General features: G+C 42.4%; 2 protein-coding genes and 1 long non-coding RNA gene across 4 annotated transcripts in view; 1 reads left to right on the top strand and 2 right to left on the bottom strand.

Moving 5' to 3' along the window:
* The window catches only part of LOC149463088 (uncharacterized), a 547,928-nt gene that overhangs the window by 210,199 nt on the left and 311,368 nt on the right, over positions 1–26,361 (top strand). The gene's annotated exons all lie outside the window — the stretch shown is intronic.
* On the bottom strand, positions 4,648–5,391 carry LOC149463108 (protein kinase C delta type-like). Its single transcript, XM_089675909.1, has one exon. It carries the CDS (start codon positions 5,389–5,391, stop codon positions 4,648–4,650), a length of 744 nt encoding a protein of 247 aa, XP_089532035.1.
* LOC149463107 (protein kinase C delta type-like) lies at positions 18,590–19,333 on the bottom strand. The gene has a single exon (XM_089675908.1). It carries the CDS (start codon positions 19,331–19,333, stop codon positions 18,590–18,592), a length of 744 nt encoding a protein of 247 aa, XP_089532034.1.

The raw sequence follows: 26,361 nt of genomic DNA, 5'->3' as shown, positions 1-26,361 counted from the left end.
TGAATTAAAAGACTTATTGCACTTAGAGGCGCTTCTCTGCTTTTTCTCATCTACAGAAGTTGCTACAGCTTATTTGGAAGCCTTGCCCTCAGTGCCACACGGAATCTTACGCTCTTCATACAGTAGCCACTAATACCACCATCACCCCATACTACCATTTCCCAGGACTTTGCAGTGTTTGCGCTGCTACAACCCTTCCTCATTTTTTCTGAATCATTGCAGTGATCAGCGTCTTGAAGTGGGACTGTGATAGTGCTGTAGGCAATCTGATACCAACTGACACTGACATCACCAGTGACACTATTAGAAAGATCAATAATAGTACTTTACACTGTCACTGTGCGAATGACGTTTACTGGGAAGGGGCTAACATTCTGGGGTAATCAAAGGGTTAAGTGTGTGCTTATGAATTTACTGAAAACTAAAAATGTTTTTACTAAAATCTGTTCCTTCTTCTTGCTTTGCAGGGAGAAGAAACAGACAGATCATTCCCTCTGTACAGAAGCCTGTGTTTTTGCTAACACAGGGCTCTGGGCTGTGATTGGACACAGCAGATCAGCAGGTGTCAGCCACGAATCATTGGCTGACACCTGCTGCCAAAATCCTGCTGTTGAGGTGCATTACAGCCCATTAAAGTTTGCAGTTGATGAATGTTTGGGGTAATGTCTGGGCCACCGGTGGATGGACAGAGGGAGGGGGCTGAGAATGGTGTGGGGCTACAGCACTCTCCTTCTCTGTCAAAAGCTCTGGACTGTGGGAGGAGCCAAGGCGTTATCGAATACAGTGCACTGAGGAGCCTGGAAGTGGGCGGAGCTCACAGAGCAACCTGCGGGTAGGTCACAGCGCTGGACTGACCCTGTTGGAGCTCTGTGAGCTCCGACCGCTTCCAGGCTCCTCAGTGCGCTGTATTCACATATTTGTTTCCTGTTTATTAGCGCTGCACCTTTATTTCTATGTTTATGTAGTGGAAGAAGAGGGTTTGCCACTTTGTGCTAGCTGCTTATTTACTTCTTTGCACTCACTACATAGCGGAACGCAATTGTGGGGTGTTGCAGCATTGGGTGGATGTGGCCACAGCGAACAGAGATAACGGCTAGCGCAGCGCTATCTGCTTCAGTAGAACTGCCTTTATTTGTGTTGTTTAGGCGTGTTACATGAGCAATGCAACATTTTGGAACCTGCAAGGGACCTTCATCACGCCAAGTGACAGAGAGACGCCTTTCAGTTGCAGCTTGTGAAACCTTGCGGCTGCAGCTGGACAGGATAATGCACCTAGAGCTACTAACATTTAGGGCAGTATGCACCCAGGGACGAATGATCGCAATGCAGATTGCTGGCTTTCTGGGCATTCGTCTCTGGGTGTATAGTCCCCTAAATGTTCGTAGGATTGGGTGCACCTTCCACCAGCTGTCAGTTTCCCATAGACTTTTCCAGTCTGCCAGCAGTGGGACTGGATGGTGCACCTGTGCCCTCCACCCTCACTTAAACACCAGAGTTGCATGCACTAGGTGGCAGAGAGTCTGTCCAGGCATGAAAGAGTGTATGAGAACAGGCAGTCCATCCCATCAGGTGAAATTGATCCACAAAGAACTGAGCCTGGAGTCAGGGGACTGGGGAGCCAAACTGTGTACAGACTTAGTGCAGGTTGACACCGGCATTGCACAGTAACGCGCTGTGTGTCCCTGTGCAGTTCAGTGCGATGCAATTTAAAAACGCACTGAAACTGGATCACATGGTTGTAAGCTCCAACGAGCCGGGCCCTCTCAGTCCTTCTGTATTCATTTGTATTGGAATTGTACAGTCTGCCCTTATGTTGTAAAGCGCTGCGTAAGCTGTTGGCGCTATATAAATCCTGTATTATAATAATAAAAAACATGGCTCTGCGGTACCATGCATTTTGGTGCAGGCAAACACACTGTATTTGTGATGTGTGTTTGGAGTGTCGTTAGGAATCTATTGCCACCCACAGCAGTGTTCTTGTGTGAACCAGGGCTGGGGCCCTTGTGCAGGGTGACTGGTCTTGTCTACACCCCCCCATAGATTTTTGCAGGCAACCTGTGATGGGTGTGACCACTAAAAATTCTGTTAAACCATCTACACATTGCTATATACCCCCTTCTAGCAAACTTCCCATATAAACAGGGATTTTTTCACTCATGTGAAGAAAAAAAAAAAAAAAAAATTTAAATATCACTGCAAACTATAGATAAAGTGCATAATTACCCTAAAACAAACAGATTCCAGCTTGTAATCAACCACATATGTACAGAGTGTCCTTAGATTGGTATCCTCTTGTCCCTCAGGACCTCACAAACAGACCAGGAATCATTATGTGAATTATAATCATATATAAAATTTATTGTAGCCACTTACATATAAAAACGATAAGATCAGCAAGACATCATCAAACTCCTCATGCCCAGTATACGATCCCCTTTCCGTGTGTAGAGGGTCTCCCGATCACCAGGTAATTCCCCCTTGCTACTCCTATCCAGCACTATCACTTTGTAGCTCTGGGGGACACCTGAAGTGCACCGTTACTCTCCAGACCTCCAACACGGAAACGGTGCACTTCAGGTGTCCCCCAGAGCTACAAAGTGATAGTGCTGGATAGGAGTAGCAAGGGGGAATTACCTGGTGATCGGGAGACCCTCTACACACGGAAAGGGGATCGTATACTGGGCATGAGGAGTTTGATGATGTCTTGCTGATCTTATCGTTTTTATATGTAAGTGGCTACAATAAATTTTATATATGATTATAATTCACATAATGATTCCTGGTCTGTTTGTGAGGTCCTGAGGGACAAGAGGATACCAATCTAAGGACACTCTGTACATATGTGGTTGATTACAAGCTGGAATTTGTTTGTTTTAGGGTAATTATGCACTTTATATATAGTTTGCAGTGATATTTAAAATTTTTTTTTTTTTTTCTTCACATGAGTGCTGTGACACTGGAGTGTTTTTTTTTTGCATGATACACGTGTGGCACTTTAGTTCTGGGATTTAAAAGGTAATATACTATGTTGAGATTTTGTTTTTTGAGGTATTTGAAGAGCACCTGTGATTGATTTGCATCTTCTTCAGTGGAGTAGGAAGCGTCTTCCTATCAAGAAATTGATCTTTGTTTGGACACATTATTTGGACACTTTGCATATTGGGACTTTATTTTATTTTTGTTCTTTTATATATATTTGATATTTTTTATTTTTGGGTAAACTCTTTGGGTCTTGATTTTTTCACTATAATTGTGGGTTTTTGGGTTTAAGTAAATGAATATATGTTTTATTAGTACTTCAGGGGAAGGATATTGATATGACTTTAAGGGATTTCTGAGGATTTTATATATGTGTGTGTGCTGATTTATACTTATTACATTGCTATATACCTCCTTCTAGCAAACTTTCCATAGAAACAGGGATTTTTCGTTCACATACATTTCAATGCATGTTTAAGCCGGCCAACTACGTCAAAGTAATCCCTCTCTGGCCAGTTCCTACCTTAATCTCTATCTATCTATCTATCTATCTATCTATCTATGCATTCAGTCGTATCCGACCCTTGGCAATTGCATGGACCGTCACTCGTAAGCGACCTTTTCCATGAATTTTCTTAGCAATTATTTTACAGGGTAGGTTGCCATGTCTTAATCCAACCCCTACCATGCCTGAGATCCCACATGGCCAGGGATGAAACTAGGACAATTAAGACAGGAGCCAATGAACCTACCAGCATGTCTTTGGAGTGTGGGAGGAAACCGGAGTACCCGGAGGAAACCCACGCGAACACAGGGAGAAAATGCTAAATCCATGCAGTAGGCGCCATGGTTGGAAATCGAACCCATGACCCAATTACTGCAAGGCAGAAGTGCTAACCACTAAGCCACTGTGCCGCCCATCTATCTATCAATATTATCTATTCCATAAATCTTTCCCACGCAGGGGCATCCACCATCAAACAAATGAAACAATATTCAGCCATCTGGCTTGTACATCGATTTCCGTCTGTCTCCTGCAGACTCTATCCGAAATGGCTTTCCCGCACACAGCTCGCCAATAGCACACAGCTTGTCTGGCTTCCACCTCTACTAGGTGAAGCCCACCTGACTCCAAGGCAGAGCCCTCCTGTGTGCCAGGGTGGAGCCCTCCTGTCTGCTGGGGTGGAGCCCAGAATCATGGCCTGGACTCCACAAAAAAGCCTGCACACACCTGTGCAATCAGCGTGCTGGCTGCTCTCAAAACATGGGCCCAGGATTGGAGATTTCATCCCTCCCAAATCTCTTTGAAATCTCCAGGCTACAGGTCCCAAAACAGGCTTTACAAGCCAAAGAGGAAACTGATAAACCAGTTTCCTCTGAATTACAACTGCCTGGAGCCCCTCAACCTCTATAGTCGAGAATCCTGGGTCACCACTGTGATTTCCACCGTGGCAGGATAGCGCACTATCTATCTATCTATCTATCTATCTATCTATCTATCTATCTATCTATCTATCTATCTATCTATCTATCTATCTATCCTATCTATCTATCTGTCTGTCTATCTATCTATCATCATATCTAATTTACATTTTTTGTTCACTGTTGTGAACTTTTTAGTTGACCACCCATTGAAGGATGGCCCTCTGGTTGTGGTGGTGGTGAGGATCAGGCTTGTCTCGCCTTCATTCTCTCACTAATGTATTCAAAGGCCTTAAAATACTCCTGATGCAATGAGTCAATTGGCATCTCCAGGTCTTTGGACAGAAAAGTATCCACTTCAATGATTTCCTGCAGTGGTTCCTTGAGAATAGGTTCCAATGTACTTTGTACGAGTGATGGTCCTTCTTCTATCTCTTCCCAGTCAATACCCTTGAAGAAAGGGTGTGATCTGAGATTGCACACCAGGTGCGCACGTTGCTCTTGGTCATGACGTAAAAGTCTGAGTAAGAGATCTTGCAGATAAAAGTTCAAGTGCCGTAGGAAATAGGGTTCCGTGGCGTACATGGAAGTAACCAACTGCTCTTCAGTCTCCTGTCCAGTATAAAAAGGATGCTCGCCTAAGGCCATCTCATATACTATTATCCCAAATGAGAAATAGTCAGCCGGGTAATAGTATGGCCTTTGATAATAGACTTCAGGGGCCATGTAACATAGCGTCCCCACGCAACTTTTGACTCTGTTTTTCTCCGTGACGAACATTGCCGACAGGCCGAAATCGGCAATCTTGACGTGCCCGGCGTTATCCAGAAGAATGTTCTCTGGTTTTAGATCTCTGTGGACAATCTGAAGAGAATGAAGGTGCTGCAGTCCACAGAGAATTTCGGCAGTAACACATCTTAAGGTTACTTCATCAAGTGGAGCTGAATCTCTTATGAATTTTTCAAGATCTCCTCCGCCCAGGAACTCCATAGCAAAGACGAGATGAGTCTCTGTTTGAAAGGAGCAGTAGAGATGTGCGAAAAATGAGTATCTGTTGCACATTTCCATTATGTAGCTCTCTGTAATGACGCAGCTGGGATCCTGTCGAAGTAATGGTCTTTTTTTAACCATTTTCACTGCTAGCTTCTGCTTAATGTCAGGATGAGAGGCCAACACTACTTTTCCAAAGCTCCCCTGTCCTAGTACTCTATGGAAGGTGAAACTTTCCAGGCTGAGTTTGTAGGACTGGTCGGTAGGTGAAGTAGATTTGACCAGTGAAGCCTCCTTACTCTCACTGGTATGTGAAGTATTGGGAGGTTTCTTGTCCTCCATCGATGTAGCTTGCTGAATTTGCGCAGTGTCTTTGTTGGATGGGATCTCATTTTTGCCTGGAGACAGAGAAAAAAAGTATTATTTCTACTTCCACATCATTTATGTGAAACTGCGGCCATTTAAAGGCATATATGTCTTTATTATTTTGCATAAATTTAGCAAACATAGTATGAGAGGTAAACAGAACATGTACAAGTAGATAAATAACAAAAAAAAAAACATCACAGATGAGGTAACTGCGGCCATTTAAATGTCTTTTTTTTCTTTTACATATGGAAGGGAATCTTTGTTGTGACACTAATCTTATGTGACACGTTGTCCTTTATGGCAGTTCTATCCATTCCTAGACAATATGGTTCTCAGCCCTGGGGATCTATTGTCAGTGCATGGCTTTCTAAAACCCGTAACATCCCTAAGGGCTCGTTCACACTTGACTTTCTTTCTAACTCTTGCCAAACGCCCCTATAGCCTTGGACAGGCGTTAGACAGGCGTATGGGAAGCGTTTTTAACGTTCCCCAAACGCCCCATGCGCTTTTTTGAATCTGTTAGACATTTGCCAAGCGTAAAAACCGCACCACAAACGCTTATAATGAAGTTAAATGGTGTTAACGTTCCGCAACTGCCTCGCAACCGCTCCGCAAACGCCACCATAGACTTGAATGGGAGGCTTCAACTCCTCCTGACTCCACATGAAGCGTCAGTTTTGCCGCAACGCTAACGCTTCAGTGTGAACAGCACTATGTGCTGCCATGTGCAGAATTTTCATAAGCGTTTGAGAAGCTTTAAAAACGCTTCCCAAAGGTCCGTCTGACACCTGCTGACAAAGCTCGTGTGAGCTGAGCCTGACAGCTATGAAATGCTGAGTAACCGTACTTACACTTTCAGACCACCAAAAGATAGCAATCCTAATGTGATATCTGACCATATTGAGATCTTACTGCCAAAGAGCAATGATCAGCTACAATGGGGAATCCATACTGGCCCATTCCATACTCAGGCTGCGCTTTCTGCTAAGTAACTCTTGTGCTCTAGGGCTTGTTTACATCACATCCATTGAGCTACGTTTTTTCTACACACCCCCCCTACAATACAGCATGTTGTACTTTTCATAAACGCACATGCAGTGCAATGGGGTAAACGAGGCTTATTGAAATGCATTGTTTTTCTTGTATATGCATTCATACTACGTTCAATGCATGTGGTGTAAATGAGCCCTAAGCTGTTCCTCCCTCTCAATGCAATTCCATCAATCTGCTTATCTTCATTGACTAAATATAAATGTAACACTATGTTGTATTTGGTTGTGAGTCCGTAGTTGTGGATGACACCCCAACTTTCCTAACGATTTAGAAATGTGTGTGTAGAAAAATATGACAAAGCGGAATGAATGGTCTGCTCCTGCAGCCCCCAGTCTGCCTGGTCATACAGATCCTAGGACACAACTGTCTATAGGAATGGTCCTAGTGAATGGGAATGTCATGGGGGGGGGGGGGGCAGTGTAAGGTCTCATTGCTATTGAAGGGTCCTGTATACACAGCCTGTCACTGGGGAGGGGCTCACACTGACTTTGTATTTATCCATAGACCATGTATGCCTCCTGCACACCTGACCCCTGACCCCTGCAGCCCAACTGTCACCTGAATTCAACTGAGGGCAGGCTGACAAATGCTGCTGCTAATGACAAGTGCTATTACTGGCAGGACCTCCAGGTACCTGACGGGGTCTTAACTCTCCCCTACTCTCTACCCGGTGACCCCATTATGTGTATGTATAGTGACCCCAATATATATGTAATTGGTGATAAATGTTGTATACCCTTACAGTGCCCTGCATTATATCTCAACAGACTAGTACTTACTTTCTGCGTCTTCTTCTTCTAATTTTGTCTGAGAAAAGGGGCAACATCTAGCCAGACACTGCCAAAATCTTTTCCCAGCTGCCCTAAATCTCCCCCTTTTAGGGGCAGAATCTTGGGGCTGTGATGCTGTTCTGTGGTCCTCTGTTAAGGGTCCCACTGTTTGTAATGTAAAAGGCTCCTCCTTGTTGGTTTTCAGGAGGTCCTTCACATTATTTGCTCTCTTTCTCGTAAATAGCCGCTTCATGATTACAAATGACAAAGCTGCACAGAGAAAGAGAAATCGCTTCCACTCCTGGTAGCGTACACAAAGGGAATGACTGCAAGCTGAGGGGGCGGAGCTAAGTGGTGATGACATCAGAGTTCTGGTAGCTATGGAAACAAGGTGACATGACCCTGGCTTGGAAGGTACATGACCATATATGGAAAAAACATTGTGCTTCCTATGTGGTGTTTGTAGATCACATTTTTTGGGTCATTTTTTTTCAAGTAAACAAAATGTGGGACATCTTTGCTCAGCTTACATCTGTATTATTCATGTTTTATGTATCCAGCGCCCAATGAAATCATGTTATTCCTGTCTATGGATGGGATTCACAAAGTTATACACCAGGACAAGGTTCTATTTTTAGCCCTGTACCTGCCATGTTCTGATCTGCTGGCTCCCAACTGAAATTAATGGTCATGTGATCTTAGCCTGCGGGAGGGGGGAGGGGAAGAAGACATTTTGGCCATTTAGTGTGTAGTCCGTTGAGTGCCAGGCTGTAATATTCCTTCATTATGAGGACATTGGTCAGATTTCAACGCTGAGATAGAATGACAACTGGTCATGTAACGCTGTATACTAATGGATTTCATATACCCTTTTTTTTTAGAAATTGAACTTTCTTTTGGTGATGTTTAATATCCACTGTTTTTGTTTTTTGTTTTTTTTTTACTATATAAAGGAAAAAGAATGTTGAAAATTGGACAATATGGTAGTCCTCAGCCCTGGATATCTATTCTCAGTGCATGGCTTTTATAAGTCCCCATGACATCCCTTAGGTCACCAAGACATAGCAATCTTAATGTGATATCTGACCACACTGAGATCTTAGCCCCAAAGACCACTGATCAGCTACAAAGGGGAAGCCATACCGGCCCATTCCATCCTCAGGCTGCGCTTCCTGCTTAGTAGCACTCGGGCTGTAAGGCTTGTTTACACCATATCCATTGACTGACTGGGTTTTTCTGCATACCACCGCACATGTATGGTGTGAAGAAATCTTTAAGCCGGCCATAGATGAGTCGAAAACCGAACATTCTGTCGATTGAAAAATGAGAATAGCCCATACAAGTGTGCCATCATTTGTTTGATTTTTCTAAAATAAATTGCGGCATGTTGGGTCTGGCACTTTCAATTGCTGCATGAAAATCGCATCTCGCAGCAGGCACACTAATAATGCGAAAACCAAACGATTCTACGTTCAACAAGAATTTTCGCTTGGTTTTCGATCCTATCTATGGCCGGCTTTACTGTCCTCCCTCTCAATGCAATTCCATTTGCAGACCCTTGCTGTTTCCTTATGTTCCCTATTGTTATTATGTCAGTGTCACTGAGGAGCTGCCACTAAAGTATATGGACCATTACAGACTTTTATGGACTTTTGGGTTATTTTAGCTTCATTTTGTATCATATATGCACCAGTGGTTGCTTCTGATTATACTATACTCCTTATTTACTTCTATCAATTCCATCATTCTGCTTATCCTAATTGAAAATCCACTGTCCTGTGTCTGGTGTCATCTCAGTAGTTGCGGATGCTGCCCCAACTTTCTTGATGTGTTAGAAATATTTGTATATGAAATAAATCTATACAGTGCTGTAAAAGAAAATATTTGCCCCCTTCCTATTTTTTTTTTGCATGTTTGTCACACTTTAATGATTTTGACCATCAAACAGATTTAGTGTGTGCGTGTCTCAATCCAGAGCGCTACGGTCTAGTTCACATTAGATGCAGTCCTGAGCCTTTTTTGCTGCATCAAAAAAATGCATGCACGGTGTTTTCCATGTAGTCCAATGGCCCTAGTTCACACCAGTGCAGTCAGTTCCAGTCGGTTTCCAGTGCAGAAAAAAAAGTAGAACATGCTGCATTTTTTTATACAGAACTGTACTGAAACAGCAAACTTCATGAAAACTGCGTGTGGTGTGAACTGTCAGCAAAAATGTATCTTTAATGCATCCGGAGTGCATTATTGTGCTGTAAACTGGCCCTAAGTGTTCTTTTTCTCTGCTACCTCGTTCCTGTGCTATCTGTTTGAGTCACACCTGTCAGATTTTCATGACCCCAAGAGAAAAAAGGTGACACATGATGGAGCTCCAGCACACAGCCTTTGATGAACAACCTAATTTCTGTTCCTGTGTGATGTGTAAGGGGGAGGGGGGGTGTCCCTTCCCTCCAATCAGCTCTCAATGAGCTCTGAAGACTGTAACTTCAGCTCTCTGCTCTCTGCTTTCTGAAAGCTCAGACATGCTGTAAAAATTCATACACACACAAACAGTGCTGTCAAATAAGTATTTGCCCCCTTCCTGTTTTTTTTTTTTTTGCATATTTGTCTCACTTAGATGATTCAGACTGTCAAACACATTTTAATATTACATGAAGAAAACCAGACTAAGTACAAAGTGCAGTTTTTAAGTGATGTGACGCTTTCATTTTATTAAGGGAAAAACAATCTGTCCAAACCTGCCTGGCCCTATGTGAAAAAGTAAATGCCCCCTAAACCTAATAAATGGTTGTGCCTCCCTTGGTGGCAACAACTGCAGTTAAGCATTTGCAATGATTGGCAATGAGCCTTTCACACCACTGTGGAGGGATTTTGGCCCACTCTTCTTTGCAGAATTGTTTTCATTCAGCCACCTTGGAGGGTTTTCCAGCATGAAAGGCCTTTTTAAGGTCATGCCACAGCATCTCAATGGGATTTAAGTCTGGACTTTGACTTGGTCACTCCAAAACCTTAATATTCCAGCTTTCTTTTAGTGGCATTTGATCACCACTGAGGTTTTTACATTTTTAAGTTATAAACCGAAAAAAGATAGAGCATTTTGAAAAAAAACCCAATATATTTTACTTTGTTACAGAAAAATATCCAATAAAGAAATTAAAACCACATTTCTTCATGAATTTATGCCAAAATGTATTCTGCTACGTCTTTGGTAAAAAAAAAAAAAATCCCAGTAAGTGTATATTGATTGGTTTGTGTGAACGTTATGGCGCCTACAAACTATGGTATAAATAAACTGGAAATTTTTATTTATACTAGTAATTGCAGTGATCAGCAAAAGAGAAAAAGGAGAGAAGCGCCTCTAAGTGCAATAAGTCTTTTAATTCAAGTCTAAATGTAGAAACACTCACATGTGTGAAGTAATGATAAGCATAAAAACCGTGGATAACAATAGTTAACGGTGGGGTGGTAACCCGGGTGAAGAGCCGTCATCTCTCTGCGATGTGGGGAGGTCAGCTCTCGGCTGGAACAGCGTGGTGGCTGGAGGGGAACAGCGGTGAGGCCGGCCGGCGTGCACGTCCTCCCTCAGAGCCAGATGGAACGCACGCTGGAATGTAGCGGCTGTGTGGCCGTGATGACGTCAGATCCCAGGGTGCACTGCAATGCGTTTCGGAGCATGCACTGGCCGTGGAAGGCGGAAGTGCACTCCTTTTTCAAGCAGGGGGAGGTGGATGAACACGGGTGAATATATAGGGAACGTGAGTCTAATTGATCAATTGACCAAGTAACCAGTGATTTACCATTGCTGTCAGGTGAATAGTGTAAAGTCATGGATGTTAAATGGGGGGTAAAGGAAACCAAATGGAAAAAAGAGAGGATGTAATAAATAAGAAAACAGAAGACGAAAGAAAAATGATGAAATGGAAAAAAATAAATAAATAAATAAAAAAATTATGAAAAAAATAATTAAAAAAAAGAGAAAAAAAAAAATTAATGAAATGAAAAATGACGTTAATAAAAGATTTTTGAACAGCTGAAAATCGAAGAAACTATGTGAAAAAAGTTGATGGGGGTAATAAGAATAAAAAAAAAAAATTATATTCTGGGAGATTAGTGGGGTAAAATGTTTACCTTGCAGCACTGGCACATCAATTATGTATCAGTAGTGAGCAGATATTTAGTGGTAATACAGCATGTTTGCAAGGTGGGATATGGTTATGGCTCTACAGGAGCTTCATAATAATTCTAACATATATACATGTTGCTAGCGGGTATATTGACAATGGGTGTTAACATGGTAAGATGATAAACATATTGGTAATAATACATGCAAATGACATTATAAAGAGTAAATTACATTGTAAAAAATAGTAAAAAACAGAATAAAATATAAATAATGAACAAAAGGTTATAAATAATAAACTAAAAATGAATTAAAAAAAAAAAATTCGATAAAAAAATTTGATTAAAAAAATAAAAATAAAGGGGGGGGGGGGAAAGTATCATTGTGAGTGTTGAGTGACTGTGAATGGGAGATTGTAGTGTTTATAGTATAGTGTTAATGTCTAATTCCTCGTTGAGTCCACCTGGAGACAATGTATCTAATGTAAATATCCAATAAGTTTCTTGTGAACAGAGTTTTTTGAAACGATCAGACTCAGAGAGATTGTTGTGTATGGATTCTAAGACCCATACTTGTAGGCCATCAGTGGATTTTTGGTGATATTCAAGGAAGTGGCGGGGGACGCTATGTTTGTCTTTACCATCTTCAATAAGACGTCTGTGCTCGCCAAACCTTGCGCGGAGGGGTCTGATGGTGCGTCCCACATATAGGAGGCCGCAAGGGCAGGATATACAGTAGATCACATGATCAGTGGAGCAGTTGTAAAATTCTTTGAATGAATAGGTTTTTCCTTTTGTGGTGAAGTTTTTTTGTCCGTGTTTAGCGAATCGGCAAGTTTTGCATAGCGCTTTGTTGCATCTATACATGCCGACAATGGGTATGAGGCAGATTGTGTTGGGTGTGTTGGTGGGTGGGTTGTATTTGCTGGGGGCAATCTTGTTTTTAAGGTTGATGGCTTTGCGGTAGGTGTATTTTGGTTTTTTATCTAAAATGTCTATTAAATGTGGATCCTGTAGTAGTATTGGCCAATGTCTATTGATGATAGACTCCATTTTGTGAAAGTTGTTGTGGAATTTGGTTATAAATCTGACCTGGTTGGGAGGCTCTGTGCTATTGTGTGTTTGGGGTCTACCCTTGCGGTAGAAGGAGTGGGCCTCATCTACTAGCTTGTGTGGGTAACCTTTGTCTAGGAATTTCTTTATTAGGATGTCGCTCTGGAGATTGTAATCGGAATCTGTGGTGCAGTTTTGTCTGAGACGACAGAATTGTCCTTTAGGTATATTTTGGATCCATTTGGGGTGGTGGCAGCTGTTGAAGTGGAGGTATGAGTTTCCAGATACCGGTTTGAAGTGGTTTTTTGTTAATATTTGGAGATTGTCATGGTATAATTCGAGATCTAGGAATACAAGAGTATGTTTGTGGTGAGTGGAGGTGAAGGACAAAAGGATTTGAATTGCAATGGGTTACGAACTGGTCTACGTGTGATATTGGTCCATCCCAGATGACGATAATGTCATCTATGTAACGGCCGTAAAAGATGATGTGGGCTGCAAAGGGGTTATTGTGCCATATGTGTTTGTCCTCCCAGAAACTCATAGTCAAGTTTGCATATGAGGGTGCAAAGTTGGCTCCCATGGCTGTACCTTGAGTTTGTAAGTAGAAATCGTGGTTGAATGTGAAGTAATTGTGTTTGAGGCAAAATGAGGTGGCGTCTACTATAAAGGAAGATTGTTTGGGGTTGAGTGATGGATCCAAGGATAGATAGTGCTGGATGGCGGTGATGCCTACATCATGGGGTATCGAGGTGTATAGGGAGCAGACATCTAACGAGACCCAACAATAGTCGGGTTCCCAGGAGTATGTTTGGAGTAATTCTAGCAAGTGTCCGCTGTCCCGGATATATGAGTGTTGAGCCTGTGCAAGGGGTTGTAGGAAGTGGTCGATATATTGGGAGAAACCGCTAGTAATGCTCCCTGTGGCCGCTACGATTGGTCTTCCTGGTGGATTATTTGGATTTTTGTGTACTTTGGGCAGAAAGTAAAAATACGGGGTGTTGTAGAAGTCTTTAGATAGAAAAGAGGCTTCCTGCTTGGTGATGACACCATCAAGTAAGGCTGTGTTCGTTAGTAGTAGTGCGTCCTGTTTGAATTCGGGTAGTGGGTCTTTAGTTAATTTGGTATATGCTTTGGTTTTTATGCTTATGATTACTTCACACATGTGAGTGTTTCTACATTTAGACTTGAATTAAAAGACTTATTGCACTTAGAGGCGCTTCTCTGCTTTTTCTCATCTACAGAAGTTGCTACAGCTTATTTGGAAGCCTTGCCCTCAGTGCCACACGGAATCTTACGCTCTTCATACAGTAGCCACTAATACCACCATCACCCCATACTACCATTTCCCAGGACTTTGCAGTGTTTGCGCTGCTACAACCCTTCCTCATTTTTTCTGAATCATTGCAGTGATCAGCGTCTTGAAGTGGGACTGTGATAGTGCTGTAGGCAATCTGATACCAACTGACACTGACATCACCAGTGACACTATTAGAAAGATCAATAATAGTACTTTACACTGTCACTGTGCGAATGACGTTTACTGGGAAGGGGCTAACATTCTGGGGTAATCAAAGGGTTAAGTGTGTGCTTATGAATTTACTGAAAACTAAAAATGTTTTTACTAAAATCTGTTCCTTCTTCTTGCTTTGCAGGGAGAAGAAACAGACAGATCATTCCCTCTGTACAGAAGCCTGTGTTTTTGCTAACACAGGGCCTGGGCTGTGATTGGACACAGCAGATCAGCAGGTGTCAGCCACGAATCATTGGCTGACACCTGCTGCCAAAATCCTGCTGTTGAGGTGCATTACAGCCCATTAAAGTTTGCAGTTGATGAATGTTTGGGGTAATGTCTGGGCCACCGGTGGATGGACAGAGGGAGGGGGCTGAGAATGGTGTGGGGCTACAGCACTCTCCTTCTCTGTCAAAAGCTCTGGACTGTGGGAGGAGCCAAGGCGTTATCGAATACAGTGCACTGAGGAGCCTGGAAGTGGGCGGAGCTCACAGAGCAACCTGCGGGTAGGTCACAGCGCTGGACTGACCCTGTTGGAGCTCTGTGAGCTCCGACCGCTTCCAGGCTCCTCAGTGCGCTGTATTCACATATTTGTTTCCTGTTTATTAGCGCTGCACCTTTATTTCTATGTTTATGTAGTGGAAGAAGAGGGTTTGCCACTTTGTGCTAGCTGCTTATTTACTTCTTTGCACTCACTACATAGCGGAACGCAATTGTGGGGTGTTGCAGCATTGGGTGGATGTGGCCACAGCGAACAGAGATAACGGCTAGCGCAGCGCTATCTGCTTCAGTAGAACTGCCTTTATTTGTGTTGTTTAGGCGTGTTACATGAGCAATGCAACATTTTGGAACCTGCAAGGGACCTTCATCACGCCAAGTGACAGAGAGACGCCTTTCAGTTGCAGCTTGTGAAACCTTGCGGCTGCAGCTGGACAGGATAATGCACCTAGAGCTACTAACATTTAGGGCAGTATGCACCCAGGGACGAATGATCGCAATGCAGATTGCTGGCTTTCTGGGCATTCGTCTCTGGGTGTATAGTCCCCTAAATGTTCGTAGGATTGGGTGCACCTTCCACCAGCTGTCAGTTTCCCATAGACTTTTCCAGTCTGCCAGCAGTGGGACTGGATGGTGCACCTGTGCCCTCCACCCTCACTTAAACACCAGAGTTGCATGCACTAGGTGGCAGAGAGTCTGTCCAGGCATGAAAGAGTGTATGAGAACAGGCAGTCCATCCCATCAGGTGAAATTGATCCACAAAGAACTGAGCCTGGAGTCAGGGGACTGGGGAGCCAAACTGTGTACAGACTTAGTGCAGGTTGACACCGGCATTGCACAGTAACGCGCTGTGTGTCCCTGTGCAGTTCAGTGCGATGCAATTTAAAAACGCACTGAAACTGGATCACATGGTTGTAAGCTCCAACGAGCCGGGCCCTCTCAGTCCTTCTGTATTCATTTGTATTGGAATTGTACAGTCTGCCCTTATGTTGTAAAGCGCTGCGTAAGCTGTTGGCGCTATATAAATCCTGTATTATAATAATAAAAAACATGGCTCTGCGGTACCATGCATTTTGGTGCAGGCAAACACACTGTATTTGTGATGTGTGTTTGGAGTGTCGTTAGGAATCTATTGCCACCCACAGCAGTGTTCTTGTGTGAACCAGGGCTGGGGCCCTTGTGCAGGGTGACTGGTCTTGTCTACACCCCCCCATAGATTTTTGCAGGCAACCTGTGATGGGTGTGACCACTAAAAATTCTGTTAAACCATCTACACATTGCTATATACCCCCTTCTAGCAAACTTCCCATATAAACAGGGATTTTTTCACTCATGTGAAGAAAAAAAAAAAAAAAAAATTTAAATATCACTGCAAACTATAGATAAAGTGCATAATTACCCTAAAACAAACAGATTCCAGCTTGTAATCAACCACATATGTACAGAGTGTCCTTAGATTGGTATCCTCTTGTCCCTCAGGACCTCACAAACAGACCAGGAATCATTATGTGAATTATAATCATATATAAAATTTATTGTAGCCACTTACATATAAAAACGATAAGATCAGCAAGACATCATCAAACTCCTCATGCCCAGTATACGATCCCCTTTCCGTGTGTAGAGGGTCTCCCGATCACCAGGTAATTCCCCCTTGCTACTCCTATCCAGCACTATCACTTTGTAGCTCTGGGGGACACCTGAAGTGCACCGTTACTCTCCAGACCTCCAACACGGAAACGGTGCACTTCAGGTGTCCCCCAGAGCTACAAAGTGATAGTGCTGGATAGGAGTAGCAAGGGGGAATTACCTGGTGATCGGGAGACCCTCTACACACGGAAAGGGGATCGTATACTGGGCATGAGGAGTTTGATGATGTCTTGCTGATCTTATCGTTTTTATATGTAAGTGGCTACAATAAATTTTATATATGATTATAATTCACATAATGATTCCTGGTCTGTTTGTGAGGTCCTGAGGGACAAGAGGATACCAATCTAAGGACACTCTGTACATATGTGGTTGATTACAAGCTGGAATTTGTTTGTTTTAGGGTAATTATGCACTTTATATATAGTTTGCAGTGATATTTAAAATTTTTTTTTTTTTTTCTTCACATGAGTGCTGTGACACTGGAGTGTTTTTTTTTTGCATGATACACGTGTGGCACTTTAGTTCTGGGATTTAAAAGGTAATATACTATGTTGAGATTTTGTTTTTTGAGGTATTTGAAGAGCACCTGTGATTGATTTGCATCTTCTTCAGTGGAGTAGGAAGCGTCTTCCTATCAAGAAATTGATCTTTGTTTGGACACATTATTTGGACACTTTGCATATTGGGACTTTATTTTATTTTTGTTCTTTTATATATATTTGATATTTTTTATTTTTGGGTAAACTCTTTGGGTCTTGATTTTTTCACTATAATTGTGGGTTTTTGGGTTTAAGTAAATGAATATATGTTTTATTAGTACTTCAGGGGAAGGATATTGATATGACTTTAAGGGATTTCTGAGGATTTTATATATGTGTGTGTGCTGATTTATACTTATTACATTGCTATATACCTCCTTCTAGCAAACTTTCCATAGAAACAGGGATTTTTCGTTCACATACATTTCAATGCATGTTTAAGCCGGCCAACTACGTCAAAGTAATCCCTCTCTGGCCAGTTCCTACCTTACTCTATCTATCTATCTATCTATCTATCTATCTATCTATCTATCTATGCATTCAGTCGTATCCGACCCTTGGCAATTGCATGGACCGTCACTCGTAAGCGACCTTTTCCATGAATTTTCTTAGCAATTATTTTACAGGGTAGGTTGCCATGTCTTAATCCAACCCCTACCATGCCTGAGATCCCACATGGCCAGGGATGAAACTAGGACAATTAAGACAGGAGCCAATGAACCTACCAGCATGTCTTTGGAGTGTGGGAGGAAACCGGAGTACCCGGAGGAAACCCACGCGAACACAGGGAGAAAATGCTAAATCCATGCAGTAGGCGCCATGGTTGGAAATCGAACCCATGACCCAATTACTGCAAGGCAGAAGTGCTAACCACTAAGCCACTGTGCCGCCCATCTATCTATCAATATTATCTATTCCATAAATCTTTCCCACGCAGGGGCATCCACCATCAAACAAATGAAACAATATTCAGCCATCTGGCTTGTACATCGATTTCCGTCTGTCTCCTGCAGACTCTATCCGAAATGGCTTTCCCGCACACAGCTCGCCAATAGCACACAGCTTGTCTGGCTTCCACCTCTACTAGGTGAAGCCCACCTGACTCCAAGGCAGAGCCCTCCTGTGTGCCAGGGTGGAGCCCTCCTGTCTGCTGGGGTGGAGCCCAGAATCATGGCCTGGACTCCACAAAAAAGCCTGCACACACCTGTGCAATCAGCGTGCTGGCTGCTCTCAAAACATGGGCCCAGGATTGGAGATTTCATCCCTCCCAAATCTCTTTGAAATCTCCAGGCTACAGGTCCCAAAACAGGCTTTACAAGCCAAAGAGGAAACTGATAAACCAGTTTCCTCTGAATTACAACTGCCTGGAGCCCCTCAACCTCTATAGTCGAGAATCCTGGGTCACCACTGTGATTTCCACCGTGGCAGGATAGCGCACTATCTATCTATCTATCTATCTATCTATCTATCTATCTATCTATCTATCTATCTATCTATCTATCTATCTATCCTATCTATCTATCTGTCTGTCTATCTATCTATCATCATATCTAATTTACATTTTTTGTTCACTGTTGTGAACTTTTTAGTTGACCACCCATTGAAGGATGGCCCTCTGGTTGTGGTGGTGGTGAGGATCAGGCTTGTCTCGCCTTCATTCTCTCACTAATGTATTCAAAGGCCTTAAAATACTCCTGATGCAATGAGTCAATTGGCATCTCCAGGTCTTTGGACAGAAAAGTATCCACTTCAATGATTTCCTGCAGTGGTTCCTTGAGAATAGGTTCCAATGTACTTTGTACGAGTGATGGTCCTTCTTCTATCTCTTCCCAGTCAATACCCTTGAAGAAAGGGTGTGATCTGAGATTGCACACCAGGTGCGCACGTTGCTCTTGGTCATGACGTAAAAGTCTGAGTAAGAGATCTTGCAGATAAAAGTTCAAGTGCCGTAGGAAATAGGGTTCCGTGGCGTACATGGAAGTAACCAACTGCTCTTCAGTCTCCTGTCCAGTATAAAAAGGATGCTCGCCTAAGGCCATCTCATATACTATTATCCCAAATGAGAAATAGTCAGCCGGGTAATAGTATGGCCTTTGATAATAGACTTCAGGGGCCATGTAACATAGCGTCCCCACGCAACTTTTGACTCTGTTTTTCTCCGTGACGAACATTGCCGACAGGCCGAAATCGGCAATCTTGACGTGCCCGGCGTTATCCAGAAGAATGTTCTCTGGTTTTAGATCTCTGTGGACAATCTGAAGAGAATGAAGGTGCTGCAGTCCACAGAGAATTTCGGCAGTAACACATCTTAAGGTTACTTCATCAAGTGGAGCTGAATCTCTTATGAATTTTTCAAGATCTCCTCCGCCCAGGAACTCCATAGCAAAGACGAGATGAGTCTCTGTTTGAAAGGAGCAGTAGAGATGTGCGAAAAATGAGTATCTGTTGCACATTTCCATTATGTAGCTCTCTGTAATGACGCAGCTGGGATCCTGTCGAAGTAATGGTCTTTTTTTAACCATTTTCACTGCTAGCTTCTGCTTAATGTCAGGATGAGAGGCCAACACTACTTTTCCAAAGCTCCCCTGTCCTAGTACTCTATGGAAGGTGAAACTTTCCAGGCTGAGTTTGTAGGACTGGTCGGTAGGTGAAGTAGATTTGACCAGTGAAGCCTCCTTACTCTCACTGGTATGTGAAGTATTGGGAGGTTTCTTGTCCTCCATCGATGTAGCTTGCTGAATTTGCGCAGTGTCTTTGTTGGATGGGATCTCATTTTTGCCTGGAGACAGAGAAAAAAAGTATTATTTCTACTTCCACATCATTTATGTGAAACTGCGGCCATTTAAAGGCATATATGTCTTTATTATTTTGCATAAATTTAGCAAACATAGTATGAGAGGTAAACAGAACATGTACAAGTAGATAAATAACAAAAAAAAAAACATCACAGATGAGGTAACTGCGGCCATTTAAATGTCTTTTTTTTCTTTTACATATGGAAGGGAATCTTTGTTGTGACACTAATCTTATGTGACACGTTGTCCTTTATGGCAGTTCTATCCATTCCTAGACAATATGGTTCTCAGCCCTGGGGATCTATTGTCAGTGCATGGCTTTCTAAAACCCGTAACATCCCTAAGGGCTCGTTCACACTTGACTTTCTTTCTAACTCTTGCCAAACGCCCCTATAGCCTTGGACAGGCGTTAGACAGGCGTATGGGAAGCGTTTTTAACGTTCCCCAAACGCCCCATGCGCTTTTTTGAATCTGTTAGACATTTGCCAAGCGTAAAAACCGCACCACAAACGCTTATAATGAAGTTAAATGGTGTTAACGTTCCGCAACTGCCTCGCAACCGCTCCGCAAACGCCACCATAGACTTGAATGGGAGGCTTCAACTCCTCCTGACTCCACATGAAGCGTCAGTTTTGCCGCAACGCTAACGCTTCAGTGTGAACAGCACTATGTGCTGCCATGTGCAGAATTTTCATAAGCGTTTGAGAAGCTTTAAAAACGCTTCCCAAAGGTCCGTCTGACACCTGCTGACAAAGCTCGTGTGAGCTGAGCCTGACAGCTATGAAATGCTGAGTAACCGTACTTACACTTTCAGACCACCAAAAGATAGCAATCCTAATGTGATATCTGACCATATTGAGATCTTACTGCCAAAGAGCAATGATCAGCTACAATGGGGAATCCATACTGGCCCATTCCATACTCAGGCTGCGCTTTCTGCTAAGTAACTCTTGTGCTCTAGGGCTTGTTTACATCACATCCATTGAGCTACGTTTTTTCTACACACCCCCCCTACAATACAGCATGTTGTACTTTTCATAAACGCACATGCAGTGCAATGGGGTAAACGAGGCTTATTGAAATGCATTGTTTTTCTTGTATATGCATTCATACTACGTTCAATGCATGTGGTGTAAATGAGCCCTAAGCTGTTCCTCCCTCTCAATGCAATTCCATCAATCTGCTTATCTTCATTGACTAAATATAAATGTAACACTATGTTGTATTTGGTTGTGAGTCCGTAGTTGTGGATGACACCCCAACTTTCCTAACGATTTAGAAATGTGTGTGTAGAAAAATATGACAAAGCGGAATGAATGGTCTGCTCCTGCAGCCCCCAGTCTGCCTGGTCATACAGATCCTAGGACACAACTGTCTATAGGAATGGTCCTAGTGAATGGGAATGTCATGGGGGGGGGGGGGGCAGTGTAAGGTCTCATTGCTATTGAAGGGTCCTGTATACACAGCCTGTCACTGGGGAGGGGCTCACACTGACTTTGTATTTATCCATAGACCATGTATGCCTCCTGCACACCTGACCCCTGACCCCTGCAGCCCAACTGTCACCTGAATTCAACTGAGGGCAGGCTGACAAATGCTGCTGCTAATGACAAGTGCTATTACTGGCAGGACCTCCAGGTACCTGACGGGGTCTTAACTCTCCCCTACTCTCTACCCGGTGACCCCATTATGTGTATGTATAGTGACCCCAATATATATGTAATTGGTGATAAATGTTGTATACCCTTACAGTGCCCTGCATTATATCTCAACAGACTAGTACTTACTTTCTGCGTCTTCTTCTTCTAATTTTGTCTGAGAAAAGGGGCAACATCTAGCCAGACACTGCCAAAATCTTTTCCCAGCTGCCCTAAATCTCCCCCTTTTAGGGGCAGAATCTTGGGGCTGTGATGCTGTTCTGTGGTCCTCTGTTAAGGGTCCCACTGTTTGTAATGTAAAAGGCTCCTCCTTGTTGGTTTTCAGGAGGTCCTTCACATTATTTGCTCTCTTTCTCGTAAATAGCCGCTTCATGATTACAAATGACAAAGCTGCACAGAGAAAGAGAAATCGCTTCCACTCCTGGTAGCGTACACAAAGGGAATGACTGCAAGCTGAGGGGGCGGAGCTAAGTGGTGATGACATCAGAGTTCTGGTAGCTATGGAAACAAGGTGACATGACCCTGGCTTGGAAGGTACATGACCATATATGGAAAAAACATTGGGCTTCCTATGTGGTGTTTGTAGATCACATTTTTTGGGTCATTTTTTTTCAAGTAAACAAAATGTGGGACATCTTTGCTCAGCTTACATCTGTATTATTCATGTTTTATGTATCCAGCGCCCAATGAAATCATGTTATTCCTGTCTATGGATGGGATTCACAAAGTTATACACCAGGACAAGGTTCTATTTTTAGCCCTGTACCTGCCATGTTCTGATCTGCTGGCTCCCAACTGAAATTAATGGTCATGTGATCTTAGCCTGCGGGAGGGGGGAGGGGAAGAAGACATTTTGGCCATTTAGTGTGTAGTCCGTTGAGTGCCAGGCTGTAATATTCCTTCATTATGAGGACATTGGTCAGATTTCAACGCTGAGATAGAATGACAACTGGTCATGTAACGCTGTATACTAATGGATTTCATATACCCTTTTTTTTTAGAAATTGAACTTTCTTTTGGTGATGTTTAATATCCACTGTTTTTGTTTTTTGTTTTTTTTTTACTATATAAAGGAAAAAGAATGTTGAAAATTGGACAATATGGTAGTCCTCAGCCCTGGATATCTATTCTCAGTGCATGGCTTTTATAAGTCCCCATGACATCCCTTAGGTCACCAAGACATAGCAATCTTAATGTGATATCTGACCACACTGAGATCTTAGCCCCAAAGACCACTGATCAGCTACAAAGGGGAAGCCATACCGGCCCATTCCATCCTCAGGCTGCGCTTCCTGCTTAGTAGCACTCGGGCTGTAAGGCTTGTTTACACCATATCCATTGACTGACTGGGTTTTTCTGCATACCACCGCACATGTATGGTGTGAAGAAATCTTTAAGCCGGCCATAGATGAGTCGAAAACCGAACATTCTGTCGATTGAAAAATGAGAATAGCCCATACAAGTGTGCCATCATTTGTTTGATTTTTCTAAAATAAATTGCGGCATGTTGGGTCTGGCACTTTCAATTGCTGCATGAAAATCGCATCTCGCAGCAGGCACACTAATAATGCGAAAACCAAACGATTCTACGTTCAACAAGAATTTTCGCTTGGTTTTCGATCCTATCTATGGCCGGCTTTACTGTCCTCCCTCTCAATGCAATTCCATTTGCAGACCCTTGCTGTTTCCTTATGTTCCCTATTGTTATTATGTCAGTGTCACTGAGGAGCTGCCACTAAAGTATATGGACCATTACAGACTTTTATGGACTTTTGGGTTATTTTAGCTTCATTTTGTATCATATATGCACCAGTGGTTGCTTCTGATTATACTATACTCCTTATTTACTTCTATCAATTCCATCATTCTGCTTATCCTAATTGAAAATCCACTGTCCTGTGTCTGGTGTCATCTCAGTAGTTGCGGATGCTGCCCCAACTTTCTTGATGTGTTAGAAATATTTGTATATGAAATAAATCTATACAGTGCTGTAAAAGAAAATATTTGCCCCCTTCCTATTTTTTTTTTGCATGTTTGTCACACTTTAATGATTTTGACCATCAAACAGATTTAGTGTGTGCGTGTCTCAATCCAGAGCGCTACGGTCTAGTTCACATTAGATGCAGTCCTGAGCCTTTTTTGCTGCATCAAAAAAATGCATGCACTGTGTTTTCCATGTACTCCAATGGCCCTAGTTCACACCAGTGCAGTCAGTTCCAGTCGGTTTCCAGTGCAGAAAAAAAAGTAGAACATGCTGCATTTTTTTATACAGAACTGTACTGAAACAGCAAACTTCATGAAAACTGCGTGTGGTGTGAACTGTCAGCAAAAATGTATCTTTAATGCATCCGGAGTGCATTATTGTGCTGTAAACTGGCCCTAAGTGTTCTTTTTCTCTGCTACCTCGTTCCTGTGCTATCTGTTTGAGTCACACCTGTCAGATTTTCATGACCCCAAGAGAAAAAAGGTGACACATGATGGAGCTCCAGCACACAGCCTTTGATGAACAACCTAATTTCTGTTCCTGTGTGATGTGTAAGGGGGAGGGGGGGTGTCCCTTCCCTCCAATCAGCTCTCAATGAGCTCTGAAGACTGTAACTTCAGCTCTCTGCTCTCTGCTTTCTGAAAGCTCAGACATGCTGTAAAAATTCATACACACACAAACAGTGCTGTCAAATAAGTATTTGCCCCCTTCCTGTTTTTTTTTTTTTTGCATATTTGTCTCACTTAGATGATTCAGACTGTCAAACACATTTTAATATTACATGAAGAAAACCAGACTAAGTACAAAGTGCAGTTTTTAAGTGATGTGACGCTTTCATTTTATTAAGGGAAAAACAATCTGTCCAAACCTGCCTGGCCCTATGTGAAAAAGTAAATGCCCCCTAAACCTAATAAATGGTTGTGCCTCCCTTGGTGGCAACAACTGCAGTTAAGCATTTGCAATGATTGGCAATGAGCCTTTCACACCACTGTGGAGGGATTTTGGCCCACTCTTCTTTGCAGAATTGTTTTCATTCAGCCACCTTGGAGGGTTTTCCAGCATGAAAGGCCTTTTTAAGGTCATGCCACAGCATCTCAATGGGATTTAAGTCTGGACTTTGACTTGGTCACTCCAAAACCTTAATATTCCAGCTTTCTTTTAGTGGCATTTGATCACCACTGAGGTTTTTACATTTTTAAGTTATAAACCGAAAAAAGATAGAGCATTTTGAAAAAAAACCCAATATATTTTACTTTGTTACAGAAAAATATCCAATAAAGAAATTAAAACCACATTTCTTCATGAATTTATGCCAAAATGTATTCTGCTACGTCTTTGGTAAAAAAAAAAAAAATCCCAGTAAGTGTATATTGATTGGTTTGTGTGAACGTTATGGCGCCTACAAACTATGGTATAAATAAACTGGAAATTTTTATTTATACTAGTAATTGCAGTGATCAGCAAAAGAGAAAAAGGAGAGAAGCGCCTCTAAGTGCAATAAGTCTTTTAATTCAAGTCTAAATGTAGAAACACTCACATGTGTGAAGTAATGATAAGCATAAAAACCGTGGATAACAATAGTTAACGGTGGGGTGGTAACCCGGGTGAAGAGCCGTCATCTCTCTGCGATGTGGGGAGGTCAGCTCTCGGCTGGAACAGCGTGGTGGCTGGAGGGGAACAGCGGTGAGGCCGGCCGGCGTGCACGTCCTCCCTCAGAGCCAGATGGAACGCACGCTGGAATGTAGCGGCTGTGTGGCCGTGATGACGTCAGATCCCAGGGTGCACTGCAATGCGTTTCGGAGCATGCACTGGCCGTGGAAGGCGGAAGTGCACTCCTTTTTCAAGCAGGGGGAGGTGGATGAACACGGGTGAATATATAGGGAACGTGAGTCTAATTGATCAATTGACCAATTAACCAGTGATTTACCATTGCTGTCAGGTGAATAGTGTAAAGTCATGGATGTTAAATGGGGGGTAAAGGAAACCAAATGGAAAAAAGAGAGGATGTAATAAATAAGAAAACAGAAGACGAAAGAAAAATGATGAAATGGAAAAAAATAAATAAATAAATAAAAAAATTATGAAAAAAATAATTAAAAAAAAGAGAAAAAAAAAAATTAATGAAATGAAAAATGACGTTAATAAAAGATTTTTGAACAGCTGAAAATCGAAGAAACTATGTGAAAAAAGTTGATGGGGGTAATAAGAATAAAAAAAAAAAATTATATTCTGGGAGATTAGTGGGGTAAAATGTTTACCTTGCAGCACTGGCACATCAATTATGTATCAGTAGTGAGCAGATATTTAGTGGTAATACAGCATGTTTGCAAGGTGGGATATGGTTATGGCTCTACAGGAGCTTCATAATAATTCTAACATATATACATGTTGCTAGCGGGTATATTGACAATGGGTGTTAACATGGTAAGATGATAAACATATTGGTAATAATACATGCAAATGACATTATAAAGAGTAAATTACATTGTTAAAAATAGTAAAAAACAGAATAAAATATAAATAATGAACAAAAGGTTATAAATAATAAACTAAAAATGAATTAAAAAAAAAAAATTCGATAAAAAAATTTGATTAAAAAAATAAAAATAAAGGGGGGGGGGGGGGGGGAAGTATCATTGTGAGTGTTGAGTGACTGTGAATGGGAGATTGTAGTGTTTATAGTATAGTGTTAATGTCTAATTCCTCGTTGAGTCCACCTGGAGACAATGTATCTAATGTAAATATCCAATAAGTTTCTTGTGAACAGAGTTTTTTGAAACGATCAGACTCAGAGAGATTGTTGTGTATGGATTCTAAGACCCATACTTGTAGGCCATCAGTGGATTTTTGGTGATATTCAAGGAAGTGGCGGGGGACGCTATGTTTGTCTTTACCATCTTCAATAAGACGTCTGTGCTCGCCAAACCTTGCGCGGAGGGGTCTGATGGTGCGTCCCACATATAGGAGGCCGC

The sequence above is a fragment of the Staurois parvus genome, unplaced genomic scaffold (assembly GCF_062004578.1).
Source record: "Staurois parvus isolate SC_StPar_1 unplaced genomic scaffold, SC_StPar_1.0 ptg000159l, whole genome shotgun sequence".
Classification (NCBI taxonomy): domain Eukaryota; kingdom Metazoa; phylum Chordata; class Amphibia; order Anura; family Ranidae; genus Staurois; species Staurois parvus.
Note: the sequence above shows the minus strand (reverse complement) of the source record. Positions and strands in the feature narration are given on the sequence as shown.